Genomic DNA, 22,460 nt, shown 5'->3' with positions numbered 1-22,460 from the left:
TGATTGCTTATATTACTCCATTCTCCTCTTGACTCGACGCAGTGCGGCTGATCGGCTTATATAAGGGAGACAGGCTTACTGACGTATCATTATCCAATCAACTGTAACCAGTACAACGAAATGACGACGGTCAGCGGACCTCACCTCATGCGATGGGATGAGGTGGCGGACGAGCCGTATCTTGTTCTCCCATCCTTTCCAGATTTACGTCTCACACCCTGGCGTGCTGGAGATGAGGACGACGTGGTGAATGGTATACAAATCCTTGTCCTGTGACTGACCAGATAGCATGCGCTGACCCCTAGATGCGCTTGTTCAACGAACCGGAAGTTGGCATGTTCGCTCATCGACGTCCATACCCGTACGTCCTTATCTATCTAAACCTACCTTCCGTTCTCGCATCAAGGCTGATCAGCAGGTATCTCCGTGAACACCTTCCCTTTTTCTCTGACGTACTCGGACCTTCCTCTCGCAAGACCATTGACAACGTCCTCCGGCCTCTTCTGCACGACACCCCCACTTCCGCTGGTCACATCAACTACAGCGGAGCCCAATGTGCCTTTGACGTCCCGTACTACCCGTGCATCATGCTCAGGCATTACCCCTCGGGCAAATTGATCGGCGATCTCAGACTCTTCCAGGCTGAGGATTCTGCCGGAGGTGATCAAAACGCGGGTTTCGCCGGGCAAGCGCAGCAGACTGCACAACCTAGCGAGCAAGTATGGGAGATTGCCTACAATCTGATGCCGGAGTGGAGAGGGAAGGGGGTGGCTGGTCAAATGCTTGACGTCATCATGGCGGGCTGGGTGGAGTGGTTGGGCATCGGGACCGGGATGGCTGTAAGTTCACCTATTTGGGTATCGATGCAGGCAGGCTTGTTGACGCTGCAGGGTGTTCAGACCGTCAACACCGCATCTGCCGGTCTGTTAGCCTCCAGAGGCTTCACAAAGGGAACGACGTTCATGGAGCCATGGCCCGAAGAGAAAGGAGGCGGAGAGAGGGAGGTCGCGAAATGGACCGTTACGCCGGCAACGTATCGATCGAGGCTAGCGCTCTGAGTACCTACGCGGATACCCTGATCAAATACTGAAAAAGACGAGATGTAAATCAGTGTTCACTCACACAAAGGACAAGGAGCATCCTTTGTCCGCTCAGGAGTCAAGGCGACCATTCAACCCGGTTACTGCTTGCACGTTCTTGCTTTGTCCTTTCTGGTGTCGCTTATCGCGGACGCTGAGTCCAGCTGACCTCTGTACTGCTCGCGTCTGTCCATACATCACGAGAATGACTGACAGCCCGGCCAGGCACAACGACTTGCTGCAGTGGGATGCTATCGCAGATGAGCCGTACCTCGCTTTACTGGGATACCCTGGACTGCGCCTCACACCATGGAGAGGTATGCAGGAGACGGAGGCCGTGCGTGCAATGGTTACTGTCAGACAGTTGCCGTAGCTGATGCATCAGTTGAGATTGTTCAACGATCCCACAGTGACCAAATACTCCTGTCGCCGGCCTTTCCCGTGAGACTCTGTTCCCTGAAAATTGGTTGGCCAAGCTGATTGTCAAGGTATAATCGAGAGCACCTCGAGTATTTCACCGACTTGACCGCGCCCTACTCGCAAGAGACCGTAAATACCATCCTCAGAAGAAGCTCATCTTCTTCGGCCGCTTCTGACTTGCCTCATCCGGCCGAGATGCCCTTCTTCCCGCTGATGGTCATTCGCAATCACGCTACCGGTCAGCTCATCGGTGATGTCCAGCTCTTCCAGCCCGAATCAGACTACTGGGATATGGAGCTGGACCGTTCTCTACGTGTCGTGGTACCTCAGATCGACTCTCCCGAGGAGCAGACCTGGGCGATAAGCTACAATATCCTGCCCGAGTGGCGGAACAAAGGATTGGGAGGGGCAGTGGTGGATGTCGTTGTCGGTGGCTGGGCAAAGTGGGTGGGTTTGGGACAGGTGATGGCTGTAAGTACTTTCTCGTTGCGAGAGCTGTACAGACTCATCTGACGAACTTAGTACATCGAGACTGATAATATTCTATCCTCGAGACTCGCAGCGTCTAGGGGGTTCACGAAGCGCAGGACCTTCATGCAAGCCTGGCCGGAAGGTAAAGGTGGGGGAGAGAGGGAGATGAATGAGTGGGTGGTGTCGGTCGCGAGATATGGACAGCGAAGCGCTGGGGATGGGACCAGCCTAGTCATGTCAAAGCCCTCGCTTGGTTCCCAGCGTTAGGCAAACACAGCTGGTAACCCAAGTCCTCGCTAGCATGGCTCGCAGAAGCGTAAGACTGAAGTTCTGCTAGGGTTCGATACCGAGATGTGAAACTATGTCGTTCTTGGCTAAGCACGGACACGATCTCATGAGTCGTTACCCAGCCTAGGTCAAGCTCGGCTTTCAGCCTTCTTTGCAGCCCGCCACACTCGGCACAGCTCGCCACCCTATCTGAACTCCTCATTCCTCATGCCGTAACGGCCTCGCATGGGCACCTCAAGCCTCAGGGCCTCAGGCCTCGGGAGGGATATTAAGAGTGCTCGGAGTCCTACTCTTGTCCTACACATCGTTCTTGTGCTTGATACTGTCGATTAAAGAGACAAACAATCGTATCCTTCAGGAATGACATCGTACTCTCCTTATCCACCTCGAACGGACCTGATGAGATGGGACAGCGAGGCAGACGAGCCTTACATGTCCGTGCCGACGCTGCCGGATATTCGCATGACGCCGTGGCGCGAGAGTGATGCAGAGCAAGCGGTGAGTCTCTATAACAGGGACGATACTTGAGCCGACGGTATGTGGGTGAAGCTCTACAACGAGCCGAGCATAGGGGAATGGGCGTTCAGGCGACCTTATCCGTAAGTCAGATACTCAGCTAGGCCGCGCATCGGGTCCGACGCATGGCTGCGTATTGTCTGGTAGCATGCACCAGCTTGATCCGAGCTGATACCTCAAGGTATACGCCGGAGAGCCTGTCATTCATCCGTGACACTCTCGGATCTGCTTGCAAGGACACTATCAACACTATCCTTCGGCCTCTTCTCCGCGCTCCAGCGAGCCCCACACACCCCCTCGCTCCCCTTCCTGCCTCGACACCAGTACCGCTCTTCCCCTTCATCATCATCCGGCATCACCCCTCGGGACGTATGATTGGCGATGTCCAGATCTTTCAGCCCGTGCATCCCGATATACCCGCCGACGAGGTGAAAGCCTCGTTCGCGGGGAGGCGCTCGCAGGTGGTTTCACCCGCCGATCAGACTTGGGAAGTTGGATATAACTTATCGCCAGAATGGACGGGCCAGGGGATCGCAGGCAAGGCGGTTGACTGTCTGATTGAAGGATGGATGCAGTGGGTCGGGATCGGGACGTTGATGGTTGTGAGTCAATTCCGCGGACAGGACTTCGGACAAGTGCTGATAGTGCAGGGTGCTCAAGTCGCCAATACCAACTCTACCGGTCTCATCAAGTCCAGAGGCTTCGTTCATACCGAAACCTTCATGGAGGCATGGCCGAAAGATAAGGGAGGCGGAGAGCGCGAGATGGCGCACTACGAGCTGGACCTCTCGAGACACAAGCCGAGGCTTCCTCCGCTCTGAGAGGTGCAGTATGGTCTGCGACGAGATGTTTGCTGGTGTGAGTCTCTCTCCAGGCTCAGAGGCTTTGGTTGGCGAAAAGAAAGGGCCGCAGGCTTGGGGAAAGCTGATCCTCGAGGTGGCCGACGTCGCGAGCAGCTACTCTTTGGGTTTGAGTCATACCCGATGGATACCTGCGGCTGTGTGTGCCAAGCCGCGTACGAAGGCGGGAAGCATGGGGAGACTCAGTGGGTGCTGATCTGTATGCGGCATGTCATAATTGTCGCTGTGGTCGGGGATACAATAGACCCATTCGCACATGTAATTTATCCTCCACGTCCAGACTGATCTTTCGCCTTCATTCGCCATACAACCTACGAGCACCTACTGCACTATACTGCAAGGTTCTTCTTGATACGGGCCCAGCTGCTGCAGATCCCAGAAAGCTTCCCATAAACAAGACCCATGCGGTACCTTCGAAGCTTCGGGTTTGCCCGGACCCGACGCCGACGGCGATGTTTTCGAGTCACCACATTGAACAGGCTATACTTATATCTTTGACATCACATCTCCCTCTCCATGAAAGTCTTATCACTCTCACGCACTCACAAATCTCACAGCATCAATTAGATATCATGACGATCTCAAAATCCCTTCCACCCCGAACGGACCTGATGAGGTGGGATGAGGAAGCGGATGAGCCGTATATTCTCCTTCCATCTCATCCGGACTTGCGGTTGACGCCATGGCGCGAGACTGATGTAGATGATGCTGTGAGCTGTGCTGTTAGGCTACAAAACCAGAAAGTATGAGCAGCGGTTGACGGGACAGATGAAGCTGTACAATGACCCGAGTATCGCCAAATACTCATTTCGGCGCCCGTACCCGTACGTCACGCTCTATCTTGTGCTCCCAATTCTAGACCACACACGACTGGGGATCAGTAGTCAACTACTCAGACGGTATAAAGCAACACAGCTGAACTCTGCAGATATCGAAAAGAGGACTTTGGCTTCCTACGCAATGTAGTCCTCCCCCCGGCGACCGAAACCATATCCACCGTCCTCCGGCCTCTGCTCGCACCGCCCGCTCAACCCACACATCCGCTCCCCTCCCCATCCTCGGACTCCCCACTGCCCTTCTTCCCATTTATCATTATCCGGCATCACCCCTCCGGACGGATGATCGGGGACATGGCGATCTTCCAGCCGATGCGCTCGGACGTGTCCGCGGCGGACGCCAAAGCTGCCTTTGGAGGCAAGGCAAAGACCTCACAGACCGCAGCGGAGCAGACGTGGGAGATGGCGTATAACCTCATGCCTGAGTGGACGGGCAAGGGGATCGGAGGGAGAGTATTGGATTGCGTGCTTGAAGTATGGGTAAAGTGGGTGGGGATAGGGACGATGATGGCTGTGAGTCATCCGGGAGTGAGACTTGCGAGTGTCAATGTATGAGCGTTGTGCTGACTCGCCAGGGCGCCGAGACGGCCAATGTCAACTCGTCCGCACTTGTCAAGTCGCGTGGCTTCGTCAAGGTCAGGACCTTCATCCAGGAATGGCCGGAAGATAAGGGAGGAGGGGAAAGGGAGATCTCGCATTGGGAGCTCAAAATGGCGGATCATATCTCACGGTTGGGGCCTGCCAAGTCATAGCCCTGGTGGGAGGAGTGACTCCCTGCTGTATGCCTGTCTTGAGTCACAACTTGCACATGCACAGAGATAAGGGGCTCTGCGATAGACACTTAGAGCCGGGTATGGTTGATGCCACAGCATCCTCATCCGATGGCGATGGTCGATATCGCTCCCTTCCCGTATTCGACCTCAGAATCTCGGGTCTTTCTCTATGACTAAGCCGTTCAGTACTAGGCTCCCACACCTCCCTCATAGCGGTGCCATGTGTAGCCCTTCGGCCGACTAGGAGACCAAGGCAGAGAGCGAAACAAGCGCGAAGCCCCGCATGAATCCCCGCGCCCAGACTATCTCCCTCCCATCTTCTTCGGATGTGCAGCAGACCAGATGGAATGGTGATGCTTGGCATGCCAGAAGTTGGGCCAGAATCACATTCGGCCGCGATGCCCAAGAAATGTGAGCGGGCACATACTACAATGTCGAACGGCTTGATCACACCAAGAACGGCTGAACGGTTTCGGCCGCACGATGTACTCGTGTCCTCATTGCGGACTTGGCATGCGGGCCGAGCCTCATCCTCACGACGTACTGAGCTTCACCGGAGCTTTAGATGAGGTGTGCCGAGTGTCGTGATGGATCTTATCCAACATTGCGCTAATCAGATAAGATATCGGCCGATATCGGTTGCTTGGGTATGAAGCGCCAAGCCATTGATAGCGGCCGACCTGCAGGACTGGATGGACTCTTCTTGTACTCACTAGAAAGGTATAAAGAGCAAGGCAACGCCGGTCGATCTGCTACCCATCCTATCACGGGATACCATCAACCGGACCAGAAACATCCGAACCGTCACAAATATGCTCTTCGCTATTGGCCTTGTTGTTCTCGCTGTGCCGTTCGTGCTGGCTCAGTCAGGCGGATTCACCCAAGCTGTCTGTGAGTGCACCACCTACTCACCTCTACGGTCTAAGGAAAATGTCTGATATCCCCAGCCAAGCTGTCCTATCCTGTAAGTCTCCCTTGCCGCCTCTACCCCTCCCCTTCCTCGTCTTCGCCAGCTGACTCACCCAGCCCTCGCGCGGCTCCGACCCCCTCGTCTCCTCCATCGGCCCCTGCCAGGCCTACGCCCTCGGCGGCCGAGTCCCCTACCCGCTCTCCGGCGGCCGCATCTCCTGGTCCAACATCCGCGACCTCAAAGCCGTCCAGATCGCCTACTCCACCTCTAGCGACCCCTCCGCCCAGAGCGACTTTATCGGTGTAGGCCAGAACCTCAGTATCTCGTATGTCGGGACGCAGTGCGTGGCCGGTCCGGACTTTGCGGGGCTGGGCATGAAGGTAGGAGATGAGGTTACCGTGCAGCTGGGTTGGCAGGCCGGTCCGAGGTCTAGTCCGGGATTTGAGGTGAGTACCGCGAGGGAGTTGGGTGTCATCAGACACCAGCTGATGGTCAGTGCGCCGACCTCACGCTCGTCTCCAACGACGAATACGCAGCCGGCAACTGGACGGTCCCATGCACCAACACAATCCTCACCACGCAAATCCGAGGTGGCGCCAACCCCCAGCTCGCCGCTCTCAAAGAAGCCGAAGCTGCGTCGAACTCCAACTCCAACTCCACCTCTACCTCGGGAGGCGGGTCGGGTCTGACCGTGACCGAGGCGGGCGTCGTAGGCGCTATGGTCTCCCTCGTGACTGTACTATTGGCGCTGGGCGTGTTGGCTCTGGCGGGGGTGGTCGGTTTTGGGAAGCGGGCCAAGCGGGCCCGGGCTGGAGCTGGGCGGGACCACGTTGTTCGGGACGATATGGTGAGTTCTGTGGTCAATGTTGGCTGATGGGTAGACGGAGAAGTCGGTTGGGTCTGCTTAGGGTTAAAAGCCGGGGCTTGAAGTGCAGCGGCAGCAGTAATGGAACACGGAGTATCGTGGTCAACATCAGATCAGTGTCTTCAAGAGCGTGCGGTATGCAAAAGCTGCCAGTCGTATCGTCTCAACTCTCGTTCAGCATTTGTTCAAACCTGCTTCACCTATTTCGAGTCTGAGAACGATGATTAGTAATGGCGAGTCAGCACCGTGAGGCTAGACAAAATCGCCAAATGCATCCCAATCCAATCCAAATATCCCCTACTCATGCTTACTCTAAGCTGCGACCCCCCTTCGTTGCCCCACCCCCGTCCCCAAACCCGAATTGAATCCTCCCCTGCCCCTTCCTCTCCCTCCTCGCCCTCCACCTCCTCTCCCACCCCGTCTCTCTGTCCGTCCGCGCCCTCCACCCTCTCCTCCGCGCTCTCCGCCCTCCTTCCCACCCTGTCCCCCACCCTGCTGATTACCCAGTTTCTGATCCAGGACCTTTTCATTATTCTCCACCATACCCGCCACGCGCTCCGCGAGCTGTTGGGCCAGACGCTGCACCTCGGTTGTCTCGGTGCGGTGGAACATGACGACGGCGTCGATCGAGTCTAGCGAGGCCGAGAGCTCTTCATTGTAGATCATGCGCGAGATGAGCGATTTGAGGGTGGGAACGGGGAGGGAGAAGGTCGAGGAGAGGTGGGAGAGGGAGAGGGAGGCGTAGTGCGTCGAGTAGGTAAGGAGGTAGGTCCGTAGGGCTTCTTCTTGGATTTTACTGCAAGTCAGCCAAATCCCTAACGTATAAGATAAAGACATACCGGCCAAGCATAGCCTTAACCTCTTCCGCACCATCCAGTAACGTCCAGACCTTGATGCCCTCAATCAATTCCTTGGCCTTTTCCCAATCACCCGCCATGATCGCCTTGGACGCCTTGACGACGTGATCCCTCGTATTTTCCGGTGGACCCATAAACGCCTGTTTATCCGCCATGTCCAATAACCGCTTGAACTGCTTGCTCGTCACCCGTCGGCGCTGCTCGTCCGTCTCGGCCGCAGCAAGGAGCGGGACTTCGATGAGCATGCACGAAGTCAAATACGCCGCCTCGAGCAACTCGAGATTCAAGTGTAGGTGGAAAGGGAGTAACCGCCTCTTTTCGACCAGTTCCTGCTCCGGCGTGATTTGGTTCCCATACCGCTGAATCGCTTGCGCCAGCAATTCCTTCTGCCGCTGACTCGAGAACATGTCGGCGAGGATGACTTGTGCTTCCGGAATGTAGCCAGACCGGAACGCGGCGAGACCGAGCTGCATGACGGCGCGGTTGTACAGGATCTGGGTGGTGACGTCGGCGTGCGAGATGGTGTCCTGGAGATGAGACATGAGGAGGAGGTCCCGAGCCTGGTGGTACCGCCCGTGCATCCCGTGGTTGAAGATGTGGCACAGGATGGCGCGGGCACGGAGGAGGGGTGCGTCGGAATTGTAGATGTAGACGCAGAGGAGGCGGATGAGTTGCGAGGGGGAAGTCGAGGCAGTGAAGGGGGTGATGGAGGAAGTGAGGTTTTCGAGGGTAGGGGCGGCAACGCGGCCAAAGTGTTCAATGACCACGTCGGGCTGCAAGTCAGCTGTGGTTTGAACAGAGATCCGGATACCATAGCTTACCTTGGCGTAGAGGTGCTCCACGCGGCGCATGACGGCCCGAGCAGTCTGATCCGCGAGGTTATCCCGCTCAAACAATGCCTGCGCCTTGGTGATCGTCGCATAGAGCGGCGCCTCCTCCCTCAGCCTCTCGATATAGTCCGAGCTCTTCTCGTGTGCGTCGGTATGTTGCAGCGTCTTGGTGAACTACCACGTCAGCATCTCCTCCTTTCGTCTTCAAATCGAAACTCACCTCGTTATCGATATTCTCGACGAGACTGATCAAGTTCCCGGCAATCTCAACCTTGACCAACTTCCCATCCTTCTCCTCCGGCTCCCTTTCCACCATATCATCATACTCCGCCACCGTCTCCTGCACGACATATCCGGGCTCTTTCAGGAGCAGCGAAAGAAGCAGATCCAGCTCCTTCAGGCCGGCAACCCAGGACTCGTGCGGAATAGAAGGGAGGGCCTGGGAGTAGTCGAGACGCGCTGGAACCAGAGCGAGGAGGACGCGGATACGCTGGTAGGTCGTTTCGGTGACTTCGTAGAGTTTCGAAAGGATCCGAATGGTTTCTCCACGGTCGGTGTTCTGAATATCAGCTACTGTCGAGGTCCACAATCTTTTAGACCTAGACTGACCTTCTTTCCGCGCGACTCGAATACCTCGCGAAGCGTCTTGAAGGTCCCTTCAGCAGTCAAGTTGAGCGCCCGACCCCCTTTGCCGATAGTCTGGAAATCCCCATCGTCGCCTGCTGCGGCCGCACCGGTAGGATCCTTCTTCTTGGGTGCTTTAGCGACAACGGGCGCGGCGTTGGCCTTGTCGTAGGCGGCAGAGTAAGCCTCGGGGTCCTGTATATCAGCTGAGTCCCCTCTCTTCTCTCCTTCTCATCTCTCCGATCCAAATCACCTCGTTGTAAGTCTTCAGCAACAGCTCAAACTCCTTTGCCTTCTTCTTCAGTGCCTGCCGCATCGAGCTAACCGCCTTGCTCTTCCCAGCTGCCATCTTCTTGGTCGCATTCTTTTCCGAGGCGAGTACCGAGGTGATGCCCTGTTCGAGCTCGACGAGGGTCTGGAGGAAGGCGGGGGGATGTGGCCGGAGGGTGGGATGGGGGAGGCGGCCATGGATGTTTGATGACGGGTGATGAAGCGGAGGAGCTTGTCGAATTCTGAATGTCAGCAAGGATTAACGAGTAGTAGCTAGGGCCAGCATGAGCTCTGAAGGAGCAAACTCACCAGAAGAGGCTAACACCCAGTCGTTCGCCGCACCCTCGAGCTTGGTCGCATTTTGAATAGCCTTGATAGCCATGTCCATCTCGACGAACCGCTTGTCCTTGGCGGACAGGACGACGGTTTTGTCTTCATCCTCGGATTCGTCGTCGGACGAGTCGGCGCCTTTCAAGAACTTGTTTTGGAGTTTCTGCAGGTCAGCAGGAAGTCAAGCAAAGCGATGAAGATGAGGAAGGGACGGAGTAGAATCGGTGGGAAGGAGGGTGGACCGGCCACAGGTTGGGATTCTTCCCAACCTGCTTATATGCGATCAACGCTGAGAAAGCCCCACACCCATCTTCCTCTATTCTCTCCTGCTCATTCATACTATCCCGCCTTTACCACCCCTCCCATCCCCCTCACCGAATCTCCTATCCTTAACCAACCCATACCAACTCACCTTCCTGCCTGCATCACTATCCGCCCCCTCATCCTCACTATCCTCATCACTATCCTCGTCGTCGTCATCCTCACTATCACTCTCATCATCCCCACTTCCTCTCTCAAACATCCCCTTCTTCCCCTTGCCCAACTTCAACTTTAAATCCTGATCCTCTCCCTCATCTCCGGACAGGATAGACTCTTCCGACTCGGATCCCGAGTCCGAGTCCGAGTCGCTGCCTAGCTTGGCGAAGAATGACATTGTCGGTAAGTCGGTAAGCGTTGTAGCTGTATGGTCCCTGTAGCTATAGCAGTAGCTGTGTAGGGGTACCTTTTGAGTGTATAGGACTAGACAAAGGTGGCTTGGACGCGAAGCAAGCTCGCCCGCCTCGAAATTAATTGCCGACCAATGCCGCGTGGCAACTCAATGTGGCACAACGGGAGCAATTTTGGCTCAAGCTTATATGTGGGTGTGGCATTCCTCGTTATTCGCCACCCTACGCTCCGCTCGACTACACATGGCTCTGCTCTAGTTGCTAGTATTTCTATCCCGTGCACATCTGCCTAGCTCCAGGGACGACCTGACCATTCGCTCCAATCACATCTCCGCAGATCAACCTCACACCGTGGAAATCGCCACATGGGTGGGCATTGGTGTCAGACAAGCTGGCAAGGTCGTAGACAAAATCGCCTAGATCGCCATTGTAGTCATAGGCGTCAAGGTGGCACTGTGTGCGTGGTCAGCCTCTGAAGGTTCTCAGACACAGAAAGCGGTTCACTCACGTCAACGATCATCTCGTCCGAAGTGTGCCTGAAGGAAGCGTTTCCTGACTCCCACGACGGATTCGCGGCATCACTTTCAGTGCCGACGAGGACGTAGTCGTGACGGTTGGATGTCGACATGAGCAGCCAGGTGTGACCATCACCGGCGGCGCCCATTCCCAGTGCTGGGACATGGGTGCGGAGTCTAACGTACATGGCTGCTACCAGTCCCGGAGCGACAAGCGCAACCGAAACGGCGAGGGGGATGAGGCGCATTTTGGGAGTATATAAGGTGGGTTTATTTCTTTGTTGATAGGGTCAGAAATACTCGTGTGGATTGTGGAGGGGATTGCTCTTGACGACCTTTTGAAGTGCGTCTTATATCACCAGTGGTACAAAGGAGCCTGACGTACTGAGATCTCTTTTACATCTCCTTTAAATTTGTCCCTCTCGGATACCACGTGCCCCTAAGCATGTCCAGGGGAGAGTGACTGATTACATCAAAGGAGACTCGATCACACGTAGCCTTGAGAGCGGAGATTGCTCTTCCCCTGGTTCGCTGGAAAGTATTCGGGACAAAGCAGGCCCGCGTTATGAGTGGTATCCCCTGAGATCGCCCGGGGCACGTTACGGATTGGTTATATGGATCGATTACCTGGATCGACCCATTAACGGGCATGCTCAGGTCACTGCCTGTCATCAGCCACCTGACACACAGGAGGGGGCAGCGCAATCCGCCTTGGCTTGAAGGAGTACCCCGCGCTGTGCAAGCCCCCTTCAAGCGCCAGCTTATCACGATCCACTGTTGTCTCCTCGGCTTTTTTGGCCATCAACCTATCTTGTTCGCTCCTGCTTGGCTGTGGCACTCTCACACTGCCACCTTAGCTGACGCAGCTTGCGCTCGCCTCACCGCCGCGTGCACCGAAGTAATGGACATTTGCCACCCAGCCACGTGGGACCATTACGTCACGTCCACCCAAACCGCGCGCGAGACGCGTCGAATCAAAATCAACAAACCAAGCGCGACTTCCTTCAATACCTACCCCTCTTCTGCTACATCCACCTACTATGCCGCCCAGGCGTACATCGCGCGCAGTATCAGGCGCCTCGGCTGCTCCTCCACCATCAGCTGCATCTAGTCGGGCCCCTCGACCGAGCCGAGCTCGGAAAGCATCGATAGCGCCAACCGTGGATGACCAGGACGGGGAGGATAGGTTCCCCGGTGACTCTGACGATGCGGAGGAGGAAGAGGTCGTCGTCAAGCCAAAGTCGAAGCGGGCCGCTCCGGTATCGAAGCCCAAGGCGAAGACTGGGCGGGCGGCCAAGCGGATAGTCTCGGACGAGGAGGACGAAGCGCCAGAACCGCCAGCGGAAGAAGAGGAAGAAGAGGTGGTCAAGCCGGTATCAAAGCGAGCTGCTCCTACTTCCAAAGGCAAGGCGCCGGCGTCGACAGGCAAAGCACCAGCTGTACCTGCCAAGCGCAAGAGCGCCAGGATATCCATGGCGAGCGCAGCGGAGGAGTCTAGCGTTGCGGATGAGGATGAAGCGGGGGAGGCGGGGGAGAAGCCGCGCTCGAGAAAGGTTTCGAGTGGGCGGGCGAGGAAGGTTGTGAAGCAGGAGCCGGTGGAGGCTGTAAAGGAGGATGAGAGTGCTGTGGAGAGCATGACGGAGGAGGATCCGGCTGAGGCGGCTGCAGAGGCACCAGAAGCTCCAGTGGAGGCGGAAGAGGATGAGGTGGAAGCTCCTCCCTCGGCGCAACCGGTTCCCGTCCCCGCTATTACCACGGAAGACTCCGACGAAGAGTCAGACTACGAGGAAGCGGACGTCACTGTCCGTCTCGACTCCGCCCTAAATATCTCCGGTACCAACCCCCTCGCTCCACCCGCTACACCCCGGCTCATCCCCCCTTCTCCCTTCGGCTTCGGCGGCGGCATGAACGACAAGACTCCCACCGGTCCATCCGGCGCGGGCGGTCTCGGCGGTCCCAGCAGTCACTCCTTCTCCCGGGGATATACCGTCCCTCCCTCCCCTTCCCCGGCTGCCGCACCACCACCCCCACCCGGCCCTAAACCCCGTCTCACCATCCACAAAATCGTCCTCATCAACTTCAAATCCTATGCCGGCCGGCAGGAAATCGGGCCGTTCCATAAATCCTTCTCGGCGATTGTGGGTCCGAATGGGTCCGGCAAGTCCAACACGATCGACGCGCTGTTATTTGTGTTTGGGTATAGGGCGAGCAAGATGAGGCAGGGGAAACTGAGCGAGTTGATACACAACTCGGCGGGCAAGGAGGGGTTGGAGAGCTGTAGTGTGGAAGTGTGGTTCAGGGAGATTGTCGACCTGGTTAGTTGCCGGCTTTTCCACCTTGCCGTGCGAGACAACCCAGCTGACACTCTAGCCTGGAGTGGACAACTTCCTGCTCGTCCCGAACTCTCAGCTGGTCGTGAACCGCACGGCGTACCGCAACAACTCTTCGAAGTACACCATCAATGAGCGGACCTCTACCTTCACAGAGGTCACCACACTTCTCAAAGCCAAGGGCATCGATCTGGACCATAATCGATTCCTCATTCTCCAGGTCAGCTCCGAACTCTCTCTTTGATGTCGGGGGAGAACCCAGCTGATACTCCAGGGCGAAGTCGAGTCTATCGCACTGATGAAGCCCAAAGCGGGGAATGAGCACGAGGACGGGCTGCTGGAATACCTCGAAGACATTATCGGGACCACCAAGTACAAGGTGCCCATCGAAGAGGCGGAGCAGGAGGTGGAGAAGCTCAACGAGGATCGGTTGGAGAAGTTCAGTAGGCTGAAGGTTGTTGAGCGGGAGCGGGCTGCTTTGGAGGTGAGTTGTCCGATCCCTTCAGGCTCTGGGGAGGGCCAAGAGGAGTTAGCTGATTCTTTAGGATAAGAAGACCGAGGCGGAAGACTACCTCCGAGACTCGAACGAGCTGGTCAGGAAGAAATCGCTCTTGTGGCAGTATCACATGAACACCTTGACCCACAATGTGGAGATCACAACCAAGGCTATCGTACGTCCTCTTATCTCTTCTCTTTGACTGGTGTAGAGGTCAAGCTGACACTTCAGGACTCACTTACCGCCGAACTCACCGACGAGCAAGATCGGAACGCCCACCACCTTGCCGAAATCTCTTCGTTGCAGCAAGCGTACGACGACAAGCTCGCGGCATTTGAAGAGGTCAAGAAGTTTACGGAGAAGCTGGTCAAGGACTCCAAGAAGTTTGAGAAGGAGGAAGTGGGGTTGTTGGAACGGAAGAAACATCTCGGGACGAGGGTGAAGAAGGTCAAAAAGAGCTTGACTGATGTGAGTTCTGCTTCTTTCACTTGAGTGGCTGCCCCTTCCGCGTTCTGCAACCTTGCACTGCTCCATCTTCCGTCGTCCTCCCTCCTCAATCCCCAACACTGTTCCTCATTGGCTCTAAGCAGTAGCTTACACAGGCGAGGATAGCGGTCTGGCGCAATAAGTAGGAATGAGCTGATGAGCAGGACGGTCATGCTCGGAATGAGGCGCTCGGTACGATCGAGAATTGCGCGTCGGAGCTCGAGAAGAACCGCATCAAAGTAGCCGACCTGGAAGCCAAGCTCGTCACTGAAGAAGCGGAGCTCGAGGAGATCCGGGATAGTCTCAAGGGTACGTTCACAGCTGCTGTCCTTTGGAGGTCATGAGGTAGAGCTGATCCACTAGGCAAGACCGACCACTTTACAACTCAGATTGAAGCCAAACAGCGCGAACTCGAACCCTGGACTGCCAAGATCAGCGAGAAGCAGTCGGCCATCGACGTAGCGACGTCGGAGCGGGATCTGCTGGCGCAAAAGGCTGAAGGGGTTGTTAGTGCTTTAGCGGAAGCCAAGGCGAATTTGGATTTGGTAAAGAAGGGAGATGAGGGGAAGAGGGGGGAGTATGAGGGGTTGAAGGTGGAGAAGGGGAAGGTTGTTGCGGAGCTGAAGGAGAAGGAGAAGAGTTTGGAGGTGAGTCCGGCTTCGAGCACGGAGATGGAACGTGCTGATATGATAGGGCATGGCTGCTAAGGGCGAAGACCTCCGCAACAGAGTGTCAAGCTCTAGATCCAAGACGGACGACGCGAAGGCATCGCTTCAGGCGGACAAGTCGGAGAATGCTGTCTTGAGCAGCTTGAACAAGCTCAAAGCGCAAGGACGGATCAAGGGGTTCCACGTGAGCTACACATTCCTGCATCAGGAATTAGCTGACAGTCAGGGCCGACTTGGAGACCTCGGTGTCATTGACGACAAGTACGACGTCGCTGTCACTACTGCCTGTTCCGCTCTCAACAACCTCGTTGTCGATACGGTCGAGCAGGGCCAGGCCTGCATCGAGCACCTCCGCAAAGGCAACGTCGGCCGAGCGAGCTTCATGGTCCTCGAGAAACTTCCCCCTCGCGATCTGAACGCTATCGAGACGCCCGAGAACGTTCCTCGTCTCTTCGACCTCATTCGGCCGAAAGACCCCCGCTTTGCTCCTGCCTTCTACAAAGGCCTCTTCAATACCCTCGTTGCGGATGACCTAGCTCAAGCGCAGCGGATCGGGTACGGCAAGAAACGATGGCGCGTTGTCACGCTCGCGGGGCAGCTTATCGACCCGTCGGGGACGATGAGCGGAGGCGGGACGAGGGTGAGCCGAGGAGGTATGAGCTCCAAGTTCACGGCGAACAGGGTGGAGCCGGAGGTGGTGGCGCGTCTGGAGCGAGAATTGGGCGATGCAGAGAGGGAACTGGCGGCGTTCCAGGCGGAACGAAAGGTGCTTGAGAGCGAGGTGGCCAAGCTGAGAAAGAGGGTGCCGGAGATTGAGATGCAGATGGAGAAGGCCGAGTTGGACGTCAAGACGGGTGAAAAGAGGATTGCGGAGGCAGAGAAGCGGCTCGCCGAGTTACAGTACGTCTCCAGTGTGGTCAATGCTGATAAGCAGGAGCCAGAGCAAGCCTGACGCAGCGGACGAAAAGCGTATTGCCTCCCTATCTTCGGAGATCGCCTCTCTGATCAAAGAGACCGACAAGCTCCGTGTCCAATCCTCGTCCATCTCGTCCGAGATCAAATCTCTCCAAGAAAAGATCCTCGAAGCGGGAGGTGTCAAACTCCGGGCTATCCAGTCTCGCGTCGCTACTACCAAAGGCCTTCTCGACCTTGCTTCTGAGGCCATTACCAAAGCGGAAGTGGCCCAGGCCAAGTCGGAGCGGGATGCGGACAAACTCGGCAAGGCGCTCGAGAGAAACAAAACGGCGCTAGAGGAGGTGGAGGCCGAGTTGCAGGCGCTACAGGGGGAGCTGGATGCTGTGCAGAGTGATCTGGGGGTTATTAGGGGGAAGGTGCAGGAGGCGAGTGATGCGGTCGTGGATGTCCAAGAGGGGTTGGGGGAGAGTAAGAAGGAGTTGGATGAGAAGACGGACGATATCAATGCGTTCAGGAAGTTGGAGGTGAGTTGAAGTGTCCACTTAGGGGGGAATCGGCTGATATGGTAGATGGATATCAAGCAGAAGATTGAGGATAATCAAAAGATCCAGAAGGATAGTCGAGGGAAGCATGAGCATTGGCGTAAGCGGCACGATGAGCTCGAGCTGCAGTATATCGAGTAAGTACAGCTGGTATTCAGGCGTGATAGCCGATAGCTGATAGGATTAGCGAGGATGACGAGGACGACGAGGAAGAGGCGGAGGGCGGAGAGGCTCCCAAACCAGCAGACGATGCTCCGATGGACGCCGCGCCAGCACAAGGGGCAGACGGGAATGCAGACCCAGAAGAAGGCGAGGAGGCTTCAGCTCCGGTCGGAAAGCCAAAACGGAAGCGCCGAAAGGCAGAGACATTCGAGCTGGTCGAGTACTCGCCGGACGAGCTGGCGACTGTGGACAAGGAGCTGCTCAACGCAGAGATCACTCAGCTGGAAGGTAGGCTTTGTCATGCTTTTGTGCCTCTGTGAAATGAAGGTGGGCCTGAAGCTAACACTCCACAGAGGAAATCGGCAAAGCCAGACCCAATATGACCGTCCTGGAAGAGTACCGCAAACGAGACGCCGAGTTCCTCAGCCGCGCTCAAGATCACGACAATGTCATTGCAGCGAGGGACGCTGCCAAGGCTCGATGTGAAGACTTGACCGCACAGCGCATGACGGAGTTCATGGCTGGTTTCACTGCGATCTCGACCAAGCTGAAGGAGATGTATCAGGTGAGTCTGGCCAGACCGGAGTAGGGGCATCGGCTGACATGGGCAGATGATCACGATGGGTGGGAATGCGGAGATTGAGTGTATTGACAATAGCAATCCGTTTTCTGAAGGTCAGTTGCCACGTTCCTGTTCAGCGGATCGGACCAAGCTGATACGCTAGGTGTGGTATTATCAATCATGCCTCCCAAGAAGAGCTGGCGGCAGATTGCCAATCTCTCCGGTGGAGAAAAGGTCAGTTGACGTGTGCTGGTAAGCCGGCAGGATGAGCTGACGGGGTAGACACTCGCCTCACTCGCCCTGGTGTTTGCGCTGCACGTCTTCAAGCCGACACCGCTATACTTCATGGACGAAATCGATGCGGCATTAGACTTCAAGAACGTGTCTATCGTCGCCAACTACATTCAGCAGAAGACTCAGGCTGCGCAATTGTGAGCTTCCTCTCCCTTACCCAAGGCAAAGCGGGAGTAAGCTGACCCTGCAGTATTGTCATCTCTCTCCGAAACGACATGTTTGAGCTCGCACACCGTCTGGTTGGGATCTACAAGACTAGCAATTGTACCAAGTCCATCGCTATCGACAACAAAGATCTGCGGACACAGGCGGTTCCTCGTCGACTCGGTCCTGCTGGACGGTCACCTACGAAAGGCGGTTCGCAGAGTCAGCGAAACGGAAGTCCAGAGAGAAGAGGGAGCGTTGTGCCCGGCACGCCTAGACCTGGGATGGGAATGACACCTGGGCCGAGTCAAGGGCTGGGTGCAGGCTTGGGACAAGGGCTGATGGTGCCGAGTACGCCGAGACCGGGGTCGGTCGTGCCCAGTACGCCAGGGACAGTGAGAGGTTAGGCAGGATCAAGGGACATTTGGGATCTCGGGGTATTTCATCTTGCTGCGTTCATCTGTTGTATCATATGGACTGGTGTTAGAGGTCTGGAGATGGTGCATGCGGTAGCCAAGATTATATCCAATTCCGAGGGTTCCGAAGCACTTCCTGCAGTTCCCCCTCCGGTGTCCCTTCTGCGCCCATCTGGGTCATGTACTCCCACCTCGCAATCTCGGGCAGACTATCCATCAGCTTGCACGCTGCCGCGCTGAATGACTCACCTCATGAGGATACTCTCTATTCTCGCTCCGGGGGTCATTAACCCAAACTTTGTCCCTCTGTCATACACCAGGTTGAACTCGACATACCGCCCTCTCCTCAGCAGCTGCCACCTCCGCTCCTCTTCCGTCCACTCTCGATCTTTATTTCTCAACACGATGGGAACATACGACGGCAAGAAGCTCGACGAGACGTCCTTGACGAAGCTGAACAGCTCTTCCTGGCTCGGTCCCTCCGGCCCCGGACTCGCCTTCCGCCCCTTGTTGATCTCCGACGACGTCGTCAGATCATCAAAGAAGATCCCGCCCACCCCCCTCGACTCCTTCCGGTGCGGAATGTAGAAGTATCGGTCACACCACCCCTTGAACTCCTTCCAGTACCCGCCGGACCCGTCGTGCTTGTCACACGCAGCCTTGATGGTGCTGTGGAAATGCCGCACGTCGTCCGGTACAAGGTATGACGGCGTGAGATCCGTCCCGCCGCCAAACCACCATGCGGCCGGCGGCTCGCCCGGACCAGGCTTGTCGGGGTTCTCGAGCTCAAAGTAGCGGTAGTTGAGGTGGACGGTGGGGACGTGGGGATTGCGCGGGTGGAGGACGATAGAGATGCCGGTAGCGAAGAAGGGGACGGGTGTCTCACGAACGGGCAGCGAGGCGTGGTCTGCCCGCATTTGCTTTTGGGCGCCAGGCGGGAGTTTGCCGTGGACGATAGAGACGTTGACGCCGGCCTTTTCAAAGACTCGGCCGCCGGTGAGGACGCAGGAAGAGCCTTCGCCCCCTTCGGGCCGGAGCCAGTGGTCTCGGAGGAATTTGGGAGAGGGCGTATCGGCGGAGCTAGGATGAGAAGCCTCGATGCACTCGAGGGTGGTGACGATGTGGTCTTGGAGTGCCTTGACCCATAAGGCCATCCGGATACGCATGGGGTTCTACCGGTCAGCCCAGGCCGCCAAAGGTGGACGTACATTTGGGTCATCCTGCTCGTACGCTTCTGCCGGTTCCCATTGCTTGCCGCCCTGATCCACCATCGGCATCGCGGGTGCACCATCGCACTTGAGCTCCTCCTGGCGGTCAGCATAGCCCCGGATGCTTGGAGATGACCTACGTTCTGGGTGGTTCCAGTATACCGCCTCGTCATTGTCAATATCAGTCCAGCCGCAAAGCCAGCAGCGGCCATGCCGACTAGCGGACTCATCGGCTTCCTAGGCGGAGGAGGCGGTACAGAGGCATAAGTCCGAGCTGCTTGTCTCAGCTTGCGATCCTCGGGTATGCCTCTCCTTGTTCGGCTCCCTCCTCCTAGACGATCCTCTTCCTATCTCCCTCCTCTACCCTATCTCCCTCATCTGTCGAGCGCAGTCAAGCTAGAGCGGAACAGCAGGCAGGTGAGAAGCCAGGCTGACAGCCCCGACCATGCGACATAAGAGTCTTTGTGGAGGATAGCTCGCCAGACCCACCTGTAATCCGGGAGGCGCTATTGAGGGGTAAGCGACCCGAGCTCGACCCTACTCGCAGAGCAGTTCGAGCGCTGCGGATACTGGACATCCTACTCGTTCTGCCGCTCTCTAGGCCTTGTCTGATAGAGGGGGAGATGGATCGCGAAGATGATGTATGGTCGAGCAAATTCTGAAACTCAAGGTTCCAAGTGACCAAGTTTCGGATCGGACAGCCGATAAGATCCAGCAACTATACATCTACCATCTACAGCTCTACAGCGATAGCTAAGGATCAGCTCATCAGCCCCGACCAAAGATGTCCTTATCGATGCTAAAAGCAGTACGGCGGACGGCCGCCACTCAACTGGAAAGTGTCGGAGCTCTGGCTGGACCGTCTACTCGGCACAGGTGTAATCGGACCTTCTCGCAATCCGCCTCCAGACAGGCAGCCCAAGACGGAGAGCCAGGAGGAAGCAGCCAGTCAAGCGCGCAGTTCGGTGCTGTACCGGACGCAATAGCAAAAGCTCGAGGATCCTCGTCTTCTCGTGCTCGACCTGCTCGTTCGCCAGCAGCGAGTCCCTCGGCTGGCGCAGCGGCCTCATCTCGCTCTTCTGCCGAGGCTACAGATCCTGGGATCTCTCCGGAAGATCCAAATAAGGAAGATGTAAGCCACGTTGCGGGTTCTTCGAGGTATAGCTGATGCACAGGCTCCAGTACTCCTCCGAGCATCAAGAGTTCCCTCATCCAAGATCGGCCGGTTTTTGCATTATGGGTGTGAGCTACAGCCTCCCCTAAGACGGCTGGACAGAGCTGACATACAGCTTTGGCAGCTTCGATGGGCTGGGGAGCAGCTACCGAGTCTGTGCGTCGGTCTGCAGGCGGAGAGTCAACTGGAAGCGTATTTATGTCGGATGCGAATGTCCGACGGCTGGTGTCGAGTCTGACGAGGATGCGGGGAGCAGCATTGAAGCTTGGGCAGTTCATGAGCATACAGGGTGAGTTTGAATAGTGTGTCAAGCTGACTTTAAAGATAATCACATGTTACCGCCAGAGATAGAACGGGTGCTCTCGCAAGTACAGTCCCATGCCAACTACATGCCTGATTGGCAGATGGAGGTGAGCCCTTTGCTAGACTTGTGCTGACGCTTAGCGCGTCATGTCGTCGGAACTCGGCCCAGACTGGTCCTCCCTCTTCGCGACCTTTGACCGCACTCCCATCGCCTCCGCCTCGATTGGTCAAGTCCATCGCGCAACCCTCCCCTCCGGCCAGGCCGTCGCCGTCAAGGTCCAGTTCCCGGGCATCCGCGACTCTATCACCTCAGACCTATCCTATCTTACCCCTCTCCTCGCATCCTCCGCTATCCTCCCTCGCGGTCTATACCTTCAGAACACCATCGCCGTGATGAAGCGGGAATTGGCGGACGAGTGCGACTACCTGAAAGAGGCAGAGGCGGGACGGAAGTTTGCAAAGATGTTGGAGGGGGACGAGTACTTTGATACACCCCAGATCATCGATGCGGGGTGCACTGAGAGGGTATTGACGATGACGTGGATGGAGGGGAAGAGTCTGAGCCGGATGAAGGGGATGACCCAGGAAAGGAGAGACAAGGTGAGTTGACGGCACCTTGAGACCGGATATCAGCTGATCACATAGATCGGTACAGGTGTACTCCGCCTATGCCTACAGGAGCTGTTCCACTTCCGGTTCATGCAGACCGACCCGAACTGGGGCAACTTCCTCTACAATCCCGCGACGGACCGCCTCGGCCTGATCGACTTTGGCGCGAGCAGGCAGTATTCCAAGGAGTTTATGGATAGCTGGTTCGCCTTGCTGTCCGCGGCCATCAGGGGCGATCGGGAGATCATGAAGGCGGAAAGCAAGAACATCGGCTACTTTACAGGCGAGGAGGAAGAGGTCAGCCATACCCTACCACGTTGGACTGAGCTGATATCCAGCTCATGATCGACGCCCATCTATCCTCCATGTCCCTCTTATCCGTCCCCTTCGCTCATCAAGGCGTATACGACTTCTCCAACCAGACCATCACCGACGACGTGCGCAAGTACATCCCCATCATGCTCAAGCATCGCCTCACGCCACCGCCGCAGGAGACGTACAGCCTGAATAGAAAGCTCAGCGGGGCGTTTTTGATGTGTGCGAAGCTGGGGGCCAGGGTGGATTGTGGGAAGCTGTGGGAGGATTGGGCGGCGGGATACCCGTATCCGGAGCCCAAGGTATAGGGTGCCATCAATGTGCGAGGAAGCGGAGCTCAGATGTGAGATATGCTGATTTCGACTATCTAGCTAACGAAGGTCGAGACTGCGGATTTATCGGCGAACTCAGTTGAGCACTGACAGTACTGACAGACGATACTGATATACGACGCGGCCATGATGCACTGATTGAGGAATTGCAGAAAGGAGGTGAGATGAAATGCGACGGGCAGTTGAAAAGTAAATAGCTGGATCGTTGGCTGACACGCGTATCACGCTGCTTTACTCGGGTCTCCATGCTGGACCTGTATTTAGTTGTGATATTGAATGGATCTTTCTGCGTTTGGACGTGGGGAAAAGAACGAAAGGAGTCCCTCCAGTTTGAGACCCGGCTGACAGGAACAAGTCAGAGCGGGTAGGGTCCTGCTCACTGTGTCCCCCTC

General features: G+C 56.4%; 9 protein-coding genes across 9 annotated transcripts; 6 read left to right on the top strand and 3 right to left on the bottom strand.

Annotated features, from left to right (window-relative positions):
* Positions 1 to 120: 120 nt before the first annotated feature.
* On the top strand, positions 121 to 2,254 carry MKK02DRAFT_29932 (uncharacterized protein; the record flags this gene model as incomplete). Its single annotated transcript, XM_053087945.1, has 9 exons — positions 121 to 246; positions 306 to 361; positions 419 to 839; positions 891 to 1,033; positions 1,296 to 1,416; positions 1,465 to 1,520; positions 1,568 to 1,946; positions 2,022 to 2,112; positions 2,175 to 2,254. The coding sequence occupies 9 exons, from the start codon at positions 121 to 123 to the stop codon at positions 2,252 to 2,254; spliced, it is 1,473 nt and encodes a 490-aa protein (XP_052942712.1).
* Positions 2,255 to 2,618: 364 nt separating this feature from the next.
* Positions 2,619 to 3,595, top strand: MKK02DRAFT_29931 (uncharacterized protein; the record flags this gene model as incomplete). Its single annotated transcript, XM_053087944.1, has 4 exons — positions 2,619 to 2,756; positions 2,820 to 2,857; positions 2,956 to 3,376; positions 3,425 to 3,595. 4 exons carry the CDS (start codon positions 2,619 to 2,621, stop codon positions 3,593 to 3,595), a joined length of 768 nt encoding a protein of 255 aa, XP_052942711.1.
* A 611-nt stretch (positions 3,596 to 4,206) lies between these two features.
* On the top strand, positions 4,207 to 5,222 carry MKK02DRAFT_40308 (uncharacterized protein; the record flags this gene model as incomplete). The annotated part of the gene is made up of 4 exons (XM_053091045.1): positions 4,207 to 4,344; positions 4,403 to 4,458; positions 4,563 to 4,983; positions 5,046 to 5,222. 4 exons carry the CDS (start codon positions 4,207 to 4,209, stop codon positions 5,220 to 5,222), a joined length of 792 nt encoding a protein of 263 aa, XP_052942710.1.
* Positions 5,223 to 6,055: 833 nt separating this feature from the next.
* MKK02DRAFT_40307 (uncharacterized protein) lies at positions 6,056 to 7,061 on the top strand (the record flags this gene model as incomplete). The annotated part of the gene is made up of 5 exons (XM_053091044.1): positions 6,056 to 6,134; positions 6,191 to 6,207; positions 6,270 to 6,599; positions 6,650 to 7,000; positions 7,035 to 7,061. The coding sequence occupies 5 exons, from the start codon at positions 6,056 to 6,058 to the stop codon at positions 7,059 to 7,061; spliced, it is 804 nt and encodes a 267-aa protein (XP_052942709.1).
* Positions 7,062 to 7,330: 269 nt separating this feature from the next.
* On the bottom strand, positions 7,331 to 10,584 carry MKK02DRAFT_35197 (eukaryotic translation initiation factor 3 subunit 8 N-terminus-domain-containing protein; the record flags this gene model as incomplete). The annotated part of the gene is made up of 9 exons (XM_053089108.1): positions 7,331 to 7,814; positions 7,858 to 8,648; positions 8,697 to 8,879; positions 8,926 to 9,264; positions 9,315 to 9,524; positions 9,583 to 9,661; positions 9,739 to 9,841; positions 9,909 to 10,092; positions 10,342 to 10,584. The coding sequence occupies 9 exons, from the start codon at positions 10,582 to 10,584 to the stop codon at positions 7,331 to 7,333; spliced, it is 2,616 nt and encodes an 871-aa protein (XP_052942708.1).
* A 283-nt stretch (positions 10,585 to 10,867) lies between these two features.
* On the bottom strand, positions 10,868 to 11,360 carry MKK02DRAFT_40305 (uncharacterized protein; the record flags this gene model as incomplete). The annotated part of the gene is made up of 2 exons (XM_053091043.1): positions 10,868 to 11,050; positions 11,106 to 11,360. 2 exons carry the CDS (start codon positions 11,358 to 11,360, stop codon positions 10,868 to 10,870), a joined length of 438 nt encoding a protein of 145 aa, XP_052942707.1.
* Positions 11,361 to 12,152: 792 nt separating this feature from the next.
* MKK02DRAFT_19890 (RecF/RecN/SMC) lies at positions 12,153 to 18,118 on the top strand (the record flags this gene model as incomplete). The annotated part of the gene is made up of 18 exons (XM_053086168.1): positions 12,153 to 12,611; positions 13,029 to 13,427; positions 13,483 to 13,662; positions 13,717 to 13,926; positions 13,994 to 14,113; positions 14,170 to 14,406; positions 14,589 to 14,733; positions 14,788 to 15,071; positions 15,118 to 15,276; positions 15,319 to 15,992; positions 16,027 to 16,531; positions 16,577 to 16,686; positions 16,737 to 16,999; positions 17,065 to 17,276; positions 17,323 to 17,386; positions 17,437 to 17,507; positions 17,556 to 17,704; positions 17,758 to 18,118. The coding sequence occupies 18 exons, from the start codon at positions 12,153 to 12,155 to the stop codon at positions 18,116 to 18,118; spliced, it is 4,602 nt and encodes a 1,533-aa protein (XP_052942706.1).
* Positions 18,119 to 18,230: 112 nt separating this feature from the next.
* On the bottom strand, positions 18,231 to 19,293 carry MKK02DRAFT_19636 (putative coproporphyrinogen oxidase; the record flags this gene model as incomplete). Its single annotated transcript, XM_053086123.1, has 2 exons — positions 18,231 to 18,336; positions 18,377 to 19,293. The coding sequence occupies 2 exons, from the start codon at positions 19,291 to 19,293 to the stop codon at positions 18,231 to 18,233; spliced, it is 1,023 nt and encodes a 340-aa protein (XP_052942705.1).
* Positions 19,294 to 20,119: 826 nt separating this feature from the next.
* Positions 20,120 to 22,044, top strand: MKK02DRAFT_35194 (ABC1 family-domain-containing protein; the record flags this gene model as incomplete). Its single annotated transcript, XM_053089107.1, has 7 exons — positions 20,120 to 20,378; positions 20,500 to 20,577; positions 20,625 to 20,798; positions 20,834 to 20,919; positions 20,954 to 21,412; positions 21,458 to 21,718; positions 21,760 to 22,044. The coding sequence occupies 7 exons, from the start codon at positions 20,120 to 20,122 to the stop codon at positions 22,042 to 22,044; spliced, it is 1,602 nt and encodes a 533-aa protein (XP_052942704.1).
* Between the last annotated feature and the right edge of the window lie 416 nt (positions 22,045 to 22,460).

Source organism: Dioszegia hungarica, assembly GCF_025882075.1.
Source record: "Dioszegia hungarica strain PDD-24b-2 chromosome Unknown MKK02contig_24, whole genome shotgun sequence".
In the NCBI taxonomy this organism is placed as follows: domain Eukaryota; kingdom Fungi; phylum Basidiomycota; class Tremellomycetes; order Tremellales; family Bulleribasidiaceae; genus Dioszegia; species Dioszegia hungarica.
This window is presented reverse-complemented; position numbering and strand designations above follow the sequence as displayed.